The 18,435-nt window shown below is 45.8% G+C and overlaps 1 protein-coding gene across 1 annotated transcript in view; it reads left to right on the forward strand.

The window, feature by feature from the left end:
- Bace2 (beta-secretase 2) overlaps positions 1-18,435 on the forward strand; it is a 72,305-nt gene that overhangs the window by 46,152 nt on the left and 7,718 nt on the right. Inside the window, exons 4-8 of the mRNA XM_051191960.1 lie at positions 1,005-1,133; positions 2,212-2,346; positions 3,571-3,672; positions 10,524-10,673; positions 13,044-13,212. Of these exons, the coding sequence (XP_051047917.1) occupies positions 1,005-1,133; positions 2,212-2,346; positions 3,571-3,672; positions 10,524-10,673; positions 13,044-13,212 (685 nt within the window). The remainder of the gene's footprint in view (positions 1-1,004; positions 1,134-2,211; positions 2,347-3,570; positions 3,673-10,523; positions 10,674-13,043; positions 13,213-18,435) is intronic.

Here is an 18,435-nt window from a genome sequence, read left to right on the forward strand (position 1 = left end):
AGTAGGTGGCCAGAGAGAAATGAACTGAGCAAGTGAGGAGGCTCCTATCTCATTCATGTAACGGAGCTCCGGATTCTCGTGGCTAGTAAGCTGCCATTTCTTCAGAGTGAACATGGGCACTCAGCTGCCACAGCTGGGCAATACATTAGTCTGAGGAAACTGACAGCCCAAGCAGGTGCTGCATACCGGTAACCCCAGCCAGTCCCAAGGTCAAAGCAAGAGGATTGATTGCTGAGTTTAAGAGCAACCTAGGCAGCATAGCGAAACTCCGTGTCAAATGAAAGCAAAAGACCAAAATTCTGGTAACTCATGGTAGCTGGCCCTGGTGTCTCCCAGTTGTGAAAACCAAAGTCTGAACTAACTTCCTTCATTACATCTGCAGTGCTTGTCTTTTATAGCTCAAAGCTGTTTGCAGAGCGTCCCTTCCATCTTGGACACTGTTGTGAGATGGAGCTTTGTCCTTCAAACATGTAGCTCTGTGCAGGCTACTGAGCAAAGGAAATCTGCAATCCTGCAGTGGGGAGTGCCCTGACTTATTGAAGCCCATGATAGCTGGAGTACCAGGGGCTAGGCTACGGATGCATAGTCCTTGTAGGTTAATGGTTGTTTGTATGTTGGGTGGCTTTGGAGGTAGGTAGGACTCTACACACCACAGGCTTATATTTGTATGTTGGGTGGCTTTGGAGGTAGGTAGGACTCTACACACCACAGGCTCACACACCTCCTGTACTAAAATGATGATAAACAGCTTGGCAGCAGTATCCTAATAGTCCCTCGAGATATCATACTTTTGTGGTAGAACCTCAAATGCCAGACAGGAAGAAACAAGGTGGGAGACTTATGGAGTGATCACACCTGGTTTCAAGCATGTGTGTTCATTAACCATGAAGACTCTTAAGTAGAAAGACCAGTATTACCAAAGGAGAGGGATGCTGACTCCACCAGGTCACCCTTGTCTTCACAGTGGTCACAAAGCAGTAACTGCCTCTCCCTCCTTTCTGCAGCCATCAAGCTCTCTCGAGACCTTCTTTGATTCCCTGGTGGCCCAAGCAAAGATTCCAGACATTTTCTCCATGCAGATGTGTGGGGCCGGATTGCCGGTAGCCGGAACTGGTACCAACGGAGGTAGTCTTGTGGGTATCTTTTAGTCTTAAAGGGATGAAAAAAAAAAAACACAAATTGATGGGGTTTCTGTTTTATTAAAAACAAATCAGAACTAATAGACACACAATCTAATATAGGTACTAGTCGGGTACCATATAGGAAATGTTTAACCACCACTGAATATTAGGCACCATGACAGAATGTAATGATAACTTAATAAACCTTGTCATACAACCTTTAGAAGATGGATAATGGTCCCTTTTTTTTTTTTTTTGCTTCTCCAAACCTCACTCCAGTTGTCTTATTGTCCTTTGAGAATATACAAAGCAGCTGGCTTTCCATGGGACGATGCAACAGTGTGTAAGGGACAGTGGAGAGGTGCAGCAGGTGGTCCCTCCTCTAGGCAGGGCATATACACCTATGATTTCCACATACTTGATGGGAAACAGAGCCACTCTCCTGTCTTCCCTCCTCATTCACACCCTTCCTTTATTGCACCCCCACACAGGCACCCAGCACCCAGCAAAAACATTTAGAATGAAATGGAATCAGGGCAGTGTACCTCATGGGGATGATTCAAGCCAACCTTTCCTGCAGAGGAAGTCAGAGTACCGAGAAAGATAAGGAGGGCCCCCTCTTTGAGAGGTGTGTCTAGTCCCCGTTCTCACTGCAGAGGATTAGCACCAGCCATTGCCTTCTGCTAGCAGTCCAAGTACTTTTGGCCTAGGAAGTCTTGTGGTATGTTTCCCTCATCTCTGGCTTCTAAGGCAGTAAATCAATGCCAGTCAGGATGGTTAATGATTCCACTGCATTTGTTTGAGGGAATTCTCAGTATCATAAAGGTGGAGCCATATGCCTGGGATACCAGTAGAGCATCTTTGTCAGAGCAAAGTATTGTAGGACATGATCAATACCCCCCCCCACACACACAAAGCCTTCTTTCTATAAATGGGGAATTTTCAAGCATCACTATTAGCTGGAGCATCAGAATAAAGTGAAGGTACTGTTTTAAACAGTGTTTTACCCTAAGTAAATGCTTCTCTGTGGAAGCTACTGATGAATGACATAGTTTTCATTTCTTACATTTGTAACTGTTTTTCTTTCCAGGTGCTAGGTGGAATTGAACCAAGTTTGTATAAAGGAGACATCTGGTATACCCCAATTAAAGAGGAATGGTACTATCAGATAGAGATCCTGAAATTGGAAATTGGAGGCCAGAGCCTCAACCTGGACTGTAGAGAGGTGAGTATCTTCCAAATCCTATTGGATTCTGCCTGCAGGTACTGGGGAAGACTATTTAACTAGGAACTGGGCATGAACTCATAAGGTGTTGTCACATTACAGAGTAGCTCAGAAGATCCTTACAGGAAGACCTAGTCTTTATGATGAGTTCAAATCAGTAAATTGTGTGCATGCATGTGTGCATGCAATTTCACACACCACACACGCACGCACACACACACACACACACACACACACACACACACTATAGCCTCTGGAAAAATTAGTATAAGGTGCTGAGTATTGAGGACAGTGTCCACCTTCATATTCATCTTCCCCAATCATCTTGGCCGGCTTCATCCTCCTTAAACACCCAACCACACACACACACACACACACACACAACTTAATACTCCTAAAAGCACAGCAGTTTGACAATGCCACCAGGAAGCCATGCATGCATCTCACATTAGCCACACACCCAACCTCACTCTGTGTTTGGCTCCTTTTATTTTATGGTATTAAAACTATGACAGTCTGGGGAGGCCTCAGTCCTGTGTGCCAGTTCTAGAATGGCTTGTGAAACTCACCAATCAGTGCCTGTACAGCTCCTTATAGCTCCCCTCTTGTTGGCTCTCACCTGTCTCCACACTGCCCCAAATCCTCATGATTACAAAATGTTGGTATACCCCAGTGCTATAGAGTTGGGTCCCAAGTACACATTTCTGTACTGCCAATGGCCCTTAGTTATCACTGAAATCTCCAGGCAAACTTGTTTCTTATAGAGTACCAAAGTGTGTGTTATGTGTGTGTTGTTTTTAAATTTCCTTCCCAAATGCAAATACGGGTATCCATCGAGAGTTGTCCTTCTCTTTTCCTACTGGTCAAATAATAGAAAATAGTGGATTTTGAACAGTTGGTAGGAGTGACTTTTAAAAGGGCCATTTTAATCTCTATAGTCCAGTGGCCCATCCCTCTGCCCAGCATGAGGGAAGGGCAACTTGGACAGCTCCAAGAAGGCAAAATGCTCTACCTGGGAACTCTGGGTTTGGTCCTGTCCCTTTCATGTGCCTCAGATTCCTCATCCATGGAGTGAAAACAGTGTCAAGGTTGGCCCCGGGAGATACAATGACTCATAGTCACCACTGAGCTACTGCGGCTGCCATGAAGCTGTCAATGACAGACCAAGGGTATGCGGATGAGAAATGCAGCCATGCTCCCTGTCTTTTCCCTTCCCTGTCTTAGTATAATGCAGACAAGGCCATTGTGGACAGCGGCACCACACTCCTGCGCCTGCCCCAGAAGGTGTTTGATGCGGTGGTGGAAGCTGTGGCACGCATGTCTCTGGTGAGTCCCAAGGTGATTGGGAATTTTCTAGAACACAGTTTGTGTGTTGTAAGTCTCTGACCCATTGATCGGTGTTCTGAAGCAGTGTAAACTGTTGCTTGTGAAGCTCACTTAGGTTACACTTTTATGTGAGTCTACCTACAAGCAATACATTCACATCAACGTCAGAGGTTTTGGTTCCGAGTATGCAGTAATTCCGGGTGTTCTAACTAATAATTGAGTTGGCGCAAGAATTTGTTTTTTTAATCTGAGGTAAAAATCATCTGTGGTATGATTACATCATGTGCTTCTTAATGATAGAAATACAGTCTGGGGACAGTATTGCCAAGTGATACTCTTGTTACGCAGACGTCATGGAATGTACTTGCACACAATTGGGTGGTATGGGCCAATCACCAGACAGAAGGGAGGATAAGATGGCTCATTGGGTAAAGGTGCTTGCCATTCAAGTCTGAAATCCTGAGTTGGATCCCCAGAACCCATGTAAAGGTGGAAAGAAAGAACCAACTCCGGGAAGTCGTCCTCCACATGGATGCTACACCTCCCACAATAATAATAATAAAGTCTAAAATCAAATGAAACCTAAAGAACACAACATTTGCAGCTGCTGCTGTGTAGCACAGAATATGGCTTTGCAGTAAAGTTTATAAATAGAAGTACACAAAACAACCGTGAAAAGCCTGGTATGTCAATGTGTAAGCCAGTCACAAAGCTGCTTGCCATCACTCGGTATGGGAGTTGTGCCGCTCTGCTTTTACACAGCTGTCAGTACAGTAGGTACGCTCACACCAGCATCACCACAGACCACCACACTGGGCTGTGATGGCAAATTGACTGTGATGTCTCAAGGAATGGTCCCACTCCATTATAATCTTGGGCCACCGCTGTTTCCTGATGCTGTCATGGGTATAAAAACTTATCTAGCACACGACTGTGTGATAAAGTAACGTGAAAGCAGAATTGCATTAATGTCCTTTAAAAGAAAACTAATAAGCCCCAAGTCTCTTCCCTCTTTGGTCTTCATCCAAACTGGAATGGCGTCTAGACACTGTACAGAAAACAAGCCAGTTGGCCAAAGTAATATTTGTTTGATGGTCATATCCTGAAATATAAATATGTCCTGGTTGAGAACGGTGTATTGATCAGGGTTCTCTAATGAAACAGAACTGATAGAATGAGTATATATGATTTATTAGATTGAGTCAGGGTAAACCAACAATGGCTAACAGCTGACAGCCAAGACTAGCCACTAAAAACAGCATAGATTTTGAGGCTTGCCTGCTGCTTCTCCCAGCATTGCCTCAACCTTCCAGTCAGTGCAGGCCAATAGTATAGACCAAAATCACCTGTCTAGGGCAGGGAAGATGGCTCAGTTCATGAAGCACCTGCCCTGCAACCATGAGCCCTAGAATCCATGTCAGAGCAGGCGAGCGCAGTGGCTTCCGTAATTCTGCACTGTGGAAGCAGCAAAGGCAAGAGCCTCAGAGCAGGCTGGCTACCTAGACAAGCTGTAATTGGTGAACTCTGGATTCAGCAAGAGACCCTGCCTCAACAGAGTGAAGAGCTACTGAAGAAGGCACTCACATTAACTTCAGGCCTCCACACATACCTTAGGATTTTTACTGCTGTGATAACAGCAAGACCTAAAGAAATTTGTGGAAGGAAGAGTTTATTTTAGCTTACATCTTTCAGGTTACCATCTATTACTGAGAGAAGTCAGAGCAGGGACTCATGGCAGAAACCTGGAAGCAGGAGCTGATACAGAGGCCATGGAGAAGTGCTACTTACTGGCTTGTTCCCCATGGCTTTCTCAACCTGCTTTCTTATAACACCCAGAATCACCTGCCCCAGTGGGGTGGTCCTACTGACAGTGAGCTTGGCTCTTCTACATCAGTCATCCACTGAGAAGGTGTACCACAGGTTTGCTCACAGGCCAATCAAGTAAGACTCCTTCTCAGATATTTTTATTGACATAAAGCTAACCAGCACAACACACATGTACACACCTGCATATATGAGCACACACATGCAGGCATGCATACTTTCACTCATTCATTTCACATACACACGTGAAAAAAATATCCAGCACTGGGTGTCGAACAGTGTGTCGAACAGTATTAGTCACTTGCTAGGACACAATCAATACCTTACAGAAGGATTTGTGTTGTTCATGGTTTCAGAGGTGCCAGTCCACCGTGGTGGGGAAATGGAGGCAGAGCAGAGAAACTCATGTCATGCCATCCAGGACACAGATAAAGGGAATACAGGAGAGGGCCAGGGCAAGATAAAGTCCTATACCTTTCCAGGTGCCCTCTTCCAGCTGGACTATACCTCCCACCTTAATGACCACCCCACGATGCCGTGATATTCTGAATCCCTCAAGGGAGTAATGTCAATTAGGTCAGATCCCCAGGATTGAATCACTTCCCAGAAGCCCAGCATATGGAGGAACACTCCATATTCAGTACATACCAAGTAAAACTAAGTCCCATCACGTTTCCTCCAATTGTAGCAGGGGACCTTCAGGGAGGCGCCCTGATCCCATCTGTGGGGTTGTTTCTCTGTATATATTGACACCTGTCATCTATATCTGTCACCTGTGTATAACTGTGCCCTTCCCCCATCATGACTTCTCTCACAGCTTGGCTGCTATGTTGGATGACTCATCAAGGGCTACTTGGGAGGCCACGGTACCCAGCATTTCTTTCATGAAGCAGTTTCCTTTCGGCTTACACAGCTTGGCCAGCCAGCTGTTCGGCTGCCCCTGCTGCCATCTCTCCATGTTGGCTTGGCCCATGTCCCTAAAAGTATGAAAGAAAAGACCTCCTAGGAAGAGGCCTTTTATGAGACCAAGGCTCCAACACCAGGGGAGGCAGCCCCAGAGTGTGTCTCCCTGCTGACTGCCTGTGTGAACCCAAACAGGAACAGCCTGCTTGCACAGCTCAAGAAGGGGCGTTCAGGCCAATCAGCATTTGTTTGACCACTAACAGACATTTTCTCTGAACCAATTGCAGCCATTTGTTTGGACCTTGCCTCTTAACACCTGTCCAAACAATACCTTTTCTAGACTACCAGGAGAACTACTCCTTGCCTGGCTAAGTTGTCCGTGGCTACAGAATCATCTAGAGTTCATCCAGGCTTGTCACAACAAAAAGTCTGGTAGTAGATGTTTCAAACAGCCCTGGCTTGGGTGGTGTTTTCATAGTGGGCAGTTCCTGCCATCTTTGCTTAGTCTAGAGGCATTTGTGGAATGTTCTTTGTGGCTGACACCAGTTAAAGTCAGTCCAGCTGGCTGCTAGACCGATAATTGCTTTGCTCGGGACAGACAGAGCAGCAAGAAGTACTCCATCAGCTGCTAACTAAGGAGTTAAATTGCTCTGTCCCCAAATCTTAGCTTCTTTACAGGAAAATGAACATCAGGGGTGTACTTAAAATACAAACTTAATATTGACCAACTCTGTAACTGGTTTTTACAAGGTTAAGACCTCTCTGTGCCCAGAGACACATGGGGTATCCCTTGTCTTTCTCATGTCTACTCAAGGCCAAACTAGAAGGCCGAACATAAGCATGTTGTGCCCAGGGCCTGCATTTGATGCTGGCAAGAGGCTGGAATGAGACCAAAATGGCCAAATCCCAGCCACGGACAGGAAAGCAGGTAATCATGGCCCTGTGTCAGATTCCAGCAGAAAATTAGACACAAGAGGGGCTTCTGTTATTCTGTCTCCAAATCACAGAAACCTGGATCTATATGGTAAGAACACCCAACAAGAAAGTGTGCACAGGTTTTAGTTTCCAGTGTCGGGCAGTGGTCCCAAGCAGCCATGCCAAAATCAGAGCAAATCCGTATTTTTGTCAACAGCTGCTACACCCAAAAAAAAAAAAAAAAAAAAAAAAAAAAAATGCCAAGTCAGTCTTTCCATGCTGTAAAGTTAGAATGCTTGCTTAAAATCAGACCCTACTTAAAATAAGGAGCATATGCCCAGTGCTTAAATATAAGTATGTCCTCCGAGGGAGTAGTGTGAGTGTCTTCAGGCTTTATATTCTGAGCTCTGAAGGATTTACAAGAGTCACGGGGACTGCAGGGCTGTCAAGTGTGCAGCCAGCGAGCCGCAGCCAGCCCTCACTTGAACCTGGGTAGGTGAGCGGAGGGATGAGAGGTTGGTACCTTCAGTTCATCTCAGCATCTGATGACTTAAGCAAACCACGAGGCAGAGGCAAGGAGCTTACCGCATTTGTTGGCTGTGTCTAAAATTACCCCATGATTTCACTGAGCACCTGCATCAGGGAGGAAAGGCAGGAGATTGTCAACCTTGGATAGGGCAGTGTATATCCTCGCCTTACAGTGCAGGGCCTCTGGCATTGGTACCCTTTCCCTACAGGGCTCATGGACGCCCATGCTCTCAGACTGTGTGTTTTTCCTAATTAAGCGGAGGGCTGGAAGGAAATATAAAGTCTGAGCTCTGTCCCTCTGTGGGTGTTGTTCAGGCATGGTGTGGAAGGGAATGGTTTCTAGGTCTGTGTATGAAAGGGATCTTCTGGAGCTCCAAGCTCCATCCATCCCAGCTCTGGCATCTCAGCTTGGCTCAGCCCAGTACCTCTTGGCTGTATGCCATCAAAGTGTCTTCCAACTTGCAACCTGCCCTGAGGCTGGGATGCAGCAGCCCCTGGGTAGACTGTCCGGCGTATTTTCAGGAACAGAAAATGCACATCCAGATCTGATCTGTATCATCTTGATCACTTGCCTCTCTAGAACTCATTCTTCATTACACAGTGGAGCTGGTCATATGCTTCACTGGAATACTGAGCACTCCCTAGAGGCCCAGGCACTCTAACCCCTGTCAAATCCAGCAAGATGATAAGTCCTCCATCCTGATTAGCTCATCAGGGATAATAGGGTCCTATGATACATATTGGTGATCCATCGCTTCTGTAAAAGACAGAAGTGTATTAGCACTGGCATTAGAACACTTACAACTCTACCATTACTGTGTGGGAGGATTTACAGGGGGCCTCCTGCCCCCAGAGAGTGGGTGGTGGCACCTAGTATGTGCTATTGTTGCACGGCAGCACCCACCTGGCATTCGGGGTGTGGGTGTCACCTGTTTCTCAGGTGGCTCCTGGCCCTGGCTTCTCCCAATCTCACGATGTCATCCCCCATCTCCATCTGCTACTGGTTCTAGGGTACATATCCATCCTTGCCATCCTCTAGAGCCCAGAACTCAGGGCACAGATGAGCTGCACACATGTCCACTTAGTCACACCTGCATGCTTCTGAGTACAGAGCCGGGTAAACGGAGTGCGGGCTGTGATTTTTCCACGGCAGCACTTGATTCTCTCCTAGCCTCCTCTCTCCTCTCTTTCTGCCACTGGCACCCAGTGGGCAGGTTCCTGTGGACGACTTTGCTGTGACTCTGCCTACCACCTTTCTCTTACTTCCTACCCAGACCTTCTTGATAGGAACGCTCCACCGGTAACAGTCCACCCCCTTGGCCACATGTATCCCCATAGCTCGGTCAGACACGTTCCTTCCACCAATGTGTGTCTCGGGCACAGCCCAGGACCCGAGGCTGAGACAGTACAAGCCTGAGGAGTCTGCTCATCTCCCTGCAGGTTTTAAGCGGGTGGGTGACACCACCACCTTTCCTGTTCTTGATGGGAGACACAGATGGCCTACTTTCGATCCTGAGTGTCACTCATTTTGTTCCCCACATTCTTCAGTGCTGTGTTTGTGTGGGCGTTGGGCCCACATAGTGAGACATACTCAGGCACAGGCAGGAGACACTGTCCCTGAGAAGTCCTGGGTCCGAGTACAGAATCATTCATCGCCAAGAAGCAAGCTTTGTTGCCATGGATTTCCCCAAGGAGAGGCCAAGGGAGAGAGGTCTGGAACAGTGTTCTAATGTTGTCAGGAATCAGGGAGGCTTCCTGGATAAGGTGGGGTCTGGGATGAAGTCTTACGGAGGGATGTTTAAGATCACTGCATTAGGAAGCAACTGGTGTAATGAGTCCCTGGAGTCCAGAGGCAGCCAACTGCCCCAGAGAGTCTAGGAGGCCACTGCGATGGGTAGTTTTAACTGTTCTATTGACACAATGCAGGCGTGGGAAGAGAACTGAAGTTGAGGTTGACCTGTGGGCATGTCTATGAGGGTTATCTAGATTGTTCATTGGTACGAAATATCCAGCCCATTGCGGGTGGCACCATTCCCTAGCCAGGGCCTGCACCGTGTAAGAGAAGAGAGAAACCTGGGAAAGGTAGGCAGGCAGCACAAGCCAGCTTCTCTCTGCTCTCAACTGTGAATACAATATGACTGGTTGCTTCTCGCTCCTGCTGCTGCCATTTGTTTGCTATAAGGAACTGCAACCTGAATTGTAAGAGGAGTAGCCCACTCTCTTATAATTCAGACGAAACGCCTAAGTTGCTTTTTTTTGTCAAGGTATTTTATCGCGGCAACAGAATGAAACTTCAATAGATACTTTTAGAATCTCTTTCTTCTAAAGGCTTGTTGCTGTACGGCCTTGGGGAAGTTGTCATACTTCTCTGTGCTTCGGTCCCCTCCCTAGTAATGTGAAAGGGAACATTACCACACAGGTTGGCGTGTTGGAAGGCTAACGTCGTCATTTGCCAAGTGTTTTAGCAGTGCCTAATCCCAGGAAGTGATCTGGGTGTCTTAGCAGTTTTAATAATTATAATTGTGTCATCACCGCATCACTCTTCCAGAAGACTGATGTCCCTGTCACTCTGTCCAAATGAGATGTTGTTTATCCCCGTGGGCGTCTAGTGCTGGGACCAGGAAAGTGGAGAGCTGTTTCCTGTTATGCACAAGGCTAGTCACAGGATCTGTTTTGTCTAGATTCCAGAATTTTCTGATGGCTTCTGGACAGGGGCCCAGCTGGCATGCTGGACAAATTCTGAAACACCATGGGCATATTTCCCTAAGATCTCCATCTACCTGAGAGATGAGAACTCCAGTCGCTCCTTCCGAATCACCATTCTGCCGCAGGTACAGATTTGGATTTGTGGTCTTCTTATTTTCACAGGTAACTCACAGAATCAGGTTTCACATATAGCCAGGTATCTGTGGCAACAATGATACCACTGCTTGTTCGTGATACTGAAGGTCTGTTGGTCTCTGTCAGTTTGCCTCATACGGCGCTCGTCAGCAGGGAATGGGCTGAGCCTGCCTTGGCCTGCCTCTGCGATTTCCTGGCTCACCTCACACGTGTGGGGCCATGCTAATGGCATCACAATCCCACGTGTCTCTCATCACCAGATAGCATGGGTGACAATAGGGTTCTGAGAGAAAAGAGCCACACACGGCCCTGGAGTCTTAGCCCTCTTCCCTCCCTGATGTCACCCAAAGGAGCCTGAAGTAGGCCTAGATTCTAGGGCTGGGTCACATTCTCGCCCTCTCAGTGTGGAGATCCACACAGCCTCAGGGCATAACTACAGGAGGGTAAAGCCTCTGCACCAAGTCTCTGCCTAACTTCCTCCCTCCCTAAAATCTAGGGACGTCAGATTCAGGTTCCTGTCACCATAATCTTAGGACAGGGTTTTGGGTGTGCACACACGTGTGTGCTTGCGCTTTTGTACACACAACACACACATACATTTATTTATTTATTTATTTATTTATTTATTTATTCATTCATTCAAAACATGTTCTAGCCCAACAGGAAATTCTGAGTTTCTTCATACACACCTTGAGAATGTGCTTACTTTCGGTCAAAAATACTGCCAGTTGTCTGTTTATGCTACTTTAGTTTAAGGTAGGCAAATATTTTTTTTTTCTGAGATTCAGCAAGACTCATTGTCTCATAGGTTACCAAATGTATGCTCTGTAATTCTTTAACATTTATTTTAGGCAGTGCCTCACTAGGCATGCCAGACTAGCCTTATACTCAAGTTTGCCTGTTTCTATGTAGTTCGTTCTTTCAGTAGTGATGAGAGGTGCATTCTGCATGTACTTGGGCAACCTCCAAGCCTTAGGTGCAGGTGTTACTGTGGAAACCAAGCACATGATCCCCCACCTTTCCTTGATTTAAGTAGGTCCTCTCTAGAACTTGTGTGCCACATTTAACACTGGGCAAGCTTCAGCCTACACATTCGGTTAACACACATTTCCCAAGGCCCTACTCTAGGATAAGATGCTAGGGAAGAGGTGAGTGTCTCCCAGCTTTGAGGCAGTACTTACTGACAGATGGTCTCAGGGTGCAAGATGGGTGCTGTAGATTCAGTCCTCTAGGGAGAAGCACTACATCCATGCACACAAACCCACACTCAGAAACGTGCACAACTATGCTCAGTTGAAATTAAAAATAAAAATCTTTAAAAAAATTAAAGTTTATTGAAACATGTTTTTCTTCTTTTTTTTTATTTATCCTGTTTTTCACATCATGTGCCTTGATCCTATTCATCCCCCATCCCTTCACACACACACCCAAAATAAAATTTAAGAATAAAAAAGAAAAAAGAAAGTAAGGAAAAAAAGGGGGGGGAGGGAAGGAATTTTTTTTTTTTTTTTAAATCTCATCATGGAAGCTTCAGTTTGACCTAACAAGACACACTATATTATCCATATTCCATACATCTCTGTTTGCAAGAGTTCATTGCAAAGAGTCATTGCTCCGGTTCGAGGCCCCTGGTCTCCACTACATGTTCTATGCTGGCTCCCACTAGGACTCTCCCTGAAGGTCCCACTGCTGCCCTGTGATGGGGAGATCCTGCAGCTTTGGGTCTGCTGGTCAGATCCCTTCACGTGCTCCAGCAGATCACAGATGGGGTGGATGTCGGGCCAGGCCAAGCAATAACCCTGGGTCTAGGCCTGGGCAGCTGTAGGGTTGGTGTGCCAGATGGGAAATAGGTAAAGCTCTCTCATGATCACAATTTCAGGGCCGACTCGCCTACACCTGCGCTAACAGCGTTGGCTCAATTGTGCTGCCCTGGAAAGGTGCAGGGCCTGCTTTCCTGAGAGTTGCAGCTGGTGGGGGTGAGGGATGGCTCTCCTGCTCTTATAGCCACAGCGCCATCTCTCCCGTCGGCCTCGTGCATTGGTTGGGGAGAGGGGGGTATGGAGGAGCAAGGCTTCATTTCCCTGCCCATGCCACCACAAGACAGATGAGAAATGGGGACATCTCCCTCATGCTCACAGCTTTGGGGCTGGCTCGTCCACTCCTGCTGCTCTATTGTGCTGCCCTGGTGGGGTACAGGGCCTGCTTTGAGACACTTTTGATCTCCTGTCCCAGATGCCTGGGATGATATCATCGTCTTTGTCTTCCTTGATCTTTGGGGGTTCTGAGCAGAATGGGACCTCCAGAGTTAGGCACTTGTCTAATCCATGCTTTGTTCTTTCCCTCGGTTCTTCAACAAACAGCTCTACATTCAGCCCATGATGGGAGCTGGTCTCAATTATGAATGCTACCGTTTTGGTATCTCCTCTTCCACAAACGCACTGGTGATTGGTGCTACCGTGATGGAGGGCTTTTACGTGATCTTTGACAGAGCTCGGAAGAGAGTGGGCTTTGCAGCAAGCCCCTGTGCAGGTAAGTGTCACTTTCATGGCACAGGAACTCCCTGGAGACCCTTGGTAAATGTGCAACAGCCAGAGTGACTTGCCAGGTGCTATTGAACCATTTGACATGTACTCATTTCCAGTGACCAGATCTTACCACTGAAATGGTTCTTGGGCTTGTTGAATGATGAAATGAGGTGATCCACATGAGAGAGAGAGAGAGAGAGAGAGAGAGAGAGAGAGAGAGAGAGAGAGAGAGAGAGAGAGAGAGAGAGAGTTACTTAGGGTTGAACCCAGGTTGTACACATGCTAGGGTAGTACCTACCACTGAACTATATCTTCAGTCCTTTGCTTCTTAACTTTTTAAATTTTAAAACTGGTTCTTTGTAAGTTGCTCAGGCAGGCTTTGAACTTGAGGTCACCGTGCCTCAACCTCCCATCGAGCAGAGATTACAGCGGTACCACCAGGCTCAACATACATACAACTTTTCTAGCTCAGGCACACAAGCAGTTCTAGGAGAGCGCTAGTCATTGTAGTTGCATGGAAATCACTTCCCATATAGGAAATAAAAATGCCCATGAGACTTGCTGTGGAATGACGTTTTGATTTTATTCTGGGGTTTCTGGGCTCAAGCAGACTAAGCCCATGCCCATCATTAAACTGTGTCCAAGGCCATGAATTACAATGTTTTGATAGCTGGTGCAAAATTGATAAAGGAAAGAATTCATGAAAATTTGGGTCTTCCTTAGTAAGAAGTAGAGATCTGTGGAAGCTGTTTCTTAGAATCCTAAAATAGTAAGGCCAAGGAGTAACTATCTCAGAACATGTTGGGTGGAGTAGTGTGAGAAGCCACAGTAGAGTTAACCTTCAGAGTCCTGGGAGGACTGAGGCCTGGATGGAGCTCCACAAGGAAGCTGCTAGAGTAGGCAAGCAACCTCCAGATTGGCAGCTGAAGGTCTAGGCATGTGATTAAGTTGCTAGAGAGCGAGGAAGGAGAAAACCTGTGTCACAGACAGTGATCAGGATGGCTGCAGAGTTTCAAAATAGCCTTCCAGGAGACTGAGAAAAAATTTACAAACTGAGTGTGGTGGGCCATGCTTAATAATCCCAGAACTCAGGAGGCTGATGCAGGAGAATTGCCTTGAGTGAATTTGAGTTAGAACCTGTCTCAGAAAAATCAAAAGTTTTGAGGGTTGAATATGATATGTAACTCAGTGGTTGCCTAAGGTAAAGGAAGCCTTGGCTCAAGCTCTACCACAAAGCATATCATAAAACACATGTAATGACATGTTTAGAACCTCAGCTCTCAGAAGATAAAGGTAGGAAGGTCACAAGTTAAGGATATCTTAGCCTGACCAAACCAACTTAAAAACAAAGTTCTTATTTGGCTCCCTATTCCAGGTTGTAGTCCACCATGGAAGGGAAATCAAGGTAACAGAAGCTTGAAGCAGCTAGTCACATCACAACCACAGCCGTGAGTGGAGAGCTCACATGCTAACGCACAACTCACTTTCTCTACTCTTACACGGTTCAGAATCTCCTTTCTAGGGAATGGTGTAGCTCACATTGGGCATGTCTTCCCATCTCAATTGAGAGGACCAAGACAGTTTCCCACAGACATGCCCACAGGCCAAGCTGATTTAGGCAATCCCTCACTGAGACACTAGACTGTGTCAAGTCCACAAATAAAACTAAGCAGCACAAAGACATTGTAGTAAGTTTAAGGGGAGCTGCTATGTGAGCACCAGTGTCTCTGAAGGTGTGGTAGACATATGGAGAATAGAAGGACCATGTTTTAACATGGAAAAACTACATCTGGTATAAAAGGATAAATAACTCAGTCTTACACAGTCACACAGCCCAAACACACATGTGACTTCTCATCTGACTTTGTATGAGATTTGTAATTCATGACTTGTCCGGTAGTGGTAGTAGAATGTCGTGTGTGTGTGTGTGTGTGTGTGTGTGTGTGTGTGTGTGTGTGAGAGAGAGAGAGAGAGAGAGAGAGAGACAGAGAGAGAGAGAGACAGAGAGGGAGAGAGAGTGTTCTGTGTGTTCCTGTGTATACAGGTGCACATATTTATGACAGAACCTGTGTAAATGTGTATACATGCATGTAGAGGACAGAAAACAACAAACTCCTCAGGATGCTATCTACCCCTTGCTTTTTGTGACAGGGCTTCCCCGTCAACCAGGCATGCACTAATTTAGTTGGGCTGCCTGACCTGTAAATCCCTTGGTGCTAGGATTACAAGGGCCTCCCATCATATCCATCTTCTTTACATAGGCTCTGAGAGATCAAACGGCATAGTGAACATTTTACTAGCTTAAAATGCTTCCCCACCCCATGAAAAGTGTTTAACGTTGGGGCATGTGTAACCTATCTTCCCAGTTGCCACTGAGATCTTTCCCTGTCTCATAGGTGAGACTGTGGCCTGAGATGTCACAGTATTCTCAACTCTGAATATTTTATTTCTTTCAAGGTAATCTTAAGAACTCAACCATTTTCCCCACAAATCTTGTTCCTATGTTAAATGTTATTAAACCAGGGGTTTTCTTTATAGCAGCTGGCATTGTGTACACATAACACGGCCAGGTGTGATGGCAGTGTGTTGTCTAATTGGACCACTGCTGGGTGTGATTTCATATCATTTCACAGTGAAGCAGTACAACTATATTGATTTTACTCTGAACTGTGTTAGATGTTGCGATACAAGTACTTTTTTTCTTCCTTAGTGGTATTTAAAAAGTATATTTAAGGCCTTGGCACTTACACATTTGATTTCACCAGCTGTGAGAAGATACCCTGGTATCTGTCTCCTCTTCAACACAAATCATTTAGCTATCAGAGCCAATTCCTTCCCTGGGGGCTGCAGTTACAGCAGCCAATCTCTGAAGCCCTGTGAGAAATGGACTAGACATTCTGTCTTTCTTTGTCATTTTCATTCTTAATTATATAATACTTTAAATTCTAGAACGTATTCCTTCATTCCCCAGTACCCTTGGGAGGAGGGTCGCATAACCCCTCTCAAGTATCAGTAACATGGTGCTGTAGACAGGTAGCCAATGTTCGCCACCCAAATACTTTAAACCCTCTATATCTTTAGTAATACAGTGCAAATGCCATATAAATGGTTCCTGTTGTGCTTGCTTGGAGAACAATGGGGACACAGCTGACTGCATTCAGACGCATCTTTTCAAATATTTTCCATCTGAGGTTGCTTGAATTCACAGATGTAGGACCCATAGACCCAGAGGGCTAGCACTGCATAAGCCATGCACACTTACAGAAAAGTCCAATCTAATAGATTTTCTAATCACGTTTTCTTCAAAAGCTTGTAAATGTGGCTAATGCCCCTCCCTCAGCTGATATGGGTTCTTCTTACCATTACTGCGCATCAATTACTTTGTCAGACAGGTGCAAGCATGTTGTATTAGACATCTGTTTCTGCCTAACAGCTTTCCCTGAACTTGGCTGCTCTTTACTGTAGTTTCTAGTGCAGTTTCTAAGGATCAGACATGGAGACTGGTTGAGCTGACTGGGTCTGGCTCTGAGTCCGATCACCACCTGCAGCTTCCAAGCTCACACACGTTGTTGTTGGCAAGCTTCCCCATAGGTTGCCATGAGGGCATGAGTGTTCTCAGAATAGTACCTGGTCTCTCTCTGAATGAGAGGGTGCCATGAAACCCTTAAGACATAAGCTAAAGCCAGGCATTGGTGGCACACACCTTTAGTCCCAGTACTCAGGAGGCAGAGGCTGGTGGATCTTTGTGAGTTCAAGGCCAGCCTGGTCTACAGAGTGAGATCCAGGACAGGCTCCAAAACAATGCAGAGAAACCCTGTCTCAAAAAACAAAAAAAAGACGTAAGCTGAAGACTTCAAGTGCTGTTATTTATGCCATGTTCTGTTGGTTCTGCAGTGTGGAGGAGTCTACATGGGTTACATATCAGGAAATGGATCTCAAATGGAAAGGCATCTTAACCTGAATTCTGTCTACCGTAGAATTGATGGTGTTTCATTTTCATTGTCAATTTGACACAGCCTGACCAGAGAAGAGAGCACACACAAGATATTCTCTAGGTCAGGTTGTCCTGTGGGCACATCTGTGGGAGATTCTCTTGATTACATTAATTCAGGTGGGAAGTCCAGCCCATTACGGGTGGCACCATTCCCTTGGCTTCAGTCTTGGACTGTGTAAGTGTAGAGAGGAGGTTACATTCAAATAGACATGAGTGAATTAATTCTCTTTCTGGTCTTGACTGTGGACATGATATGACCAGGTGCTTCAAGTTTCTGCCTGAACTCCCTAAAATAATGGGCTGTGACCTGAAACAGTGGCAGAAGAAGACACTCTTCCACTAAGTTGCTTTTTGTCATAGCAACAGAAGTAAAACTAAGACGGGCTTGTATCAAAACACACTTGTTAGTTGATTGGTTGATTATTTTCAATTTATGTTACTATTGTGAACAATGTGTGTGTTCCCTGTCAGCTTAATCTCTTTGCTAAATAGTATGTGTTCTAAATGTTCTGTGTTACTACTCACTTTAACTGCTACATCATCCCACATTGTCCGAGTATACCACCCGAATTATCTAATAAGCCTTATAGAGAAACAGCACAAAGTTTTAAAGCAATTACTACTCTATCACTAAACTAAACTAGAGTTTGGTTCCCACAAAGGGTGACTCACAGTTAACTGTAACTTCAGCTCTAGCAGCTCTGAGGCCCTCTTCTGGCTTCCACAGGTGTACACACACACACACACACACACACACACACACACACACACACACACACTAAGATAACATCTCACTGAACAATTACATAATCTTATTAAACTGCCATCTTCATACAAGTATGCACACCCAAAAGGAAAATGGGTGAATAGCTTTTATACTCTCTTCAGGAACGTTTCCCTGATAAAAGTCTCAAAGCGTGATTATTTTCTAAAATGCTGTGATTTGTGTCTCAGTTGTAAGTTTTTAAAACTTTGCTTGTGGTGCATTTCAACATAAAAATGCTTCTTGGATGTTTAAGTTTCTGCTGAGTACTAGTGAGAACTTCAGGGTCTCTACCTTGAGGGTGGCGGTTCAGAGTCCCGCCAGGCTTGGTGAAGGTAGAGAATCCTCCATTTGCTCTCAGTCCTTCTTCAGACTACAGGCAGCCAGGCTCCCTTGATGGTCGATTTTTGAACTCTTTTTACTGATTAGCCATACTTTCACGGGCACTGTGGCTCTAGCACACACGTCTA

Source organism: Phodopus roborovskii, unplaced genomic scaffold (genome assembly GCF_943737965.1).
Source record: "Phodopus roborovskii unplaced genomic scaffold, PHOROB, whole genome shotgun sequence".
NCBI classification, from domain to species: domain Eukaryota; kingdom Metazoa; phylum Chordata; class Mammalia; order Rodentia; family Cricetidae; genus Phodopus; species Phodopus roborovskii.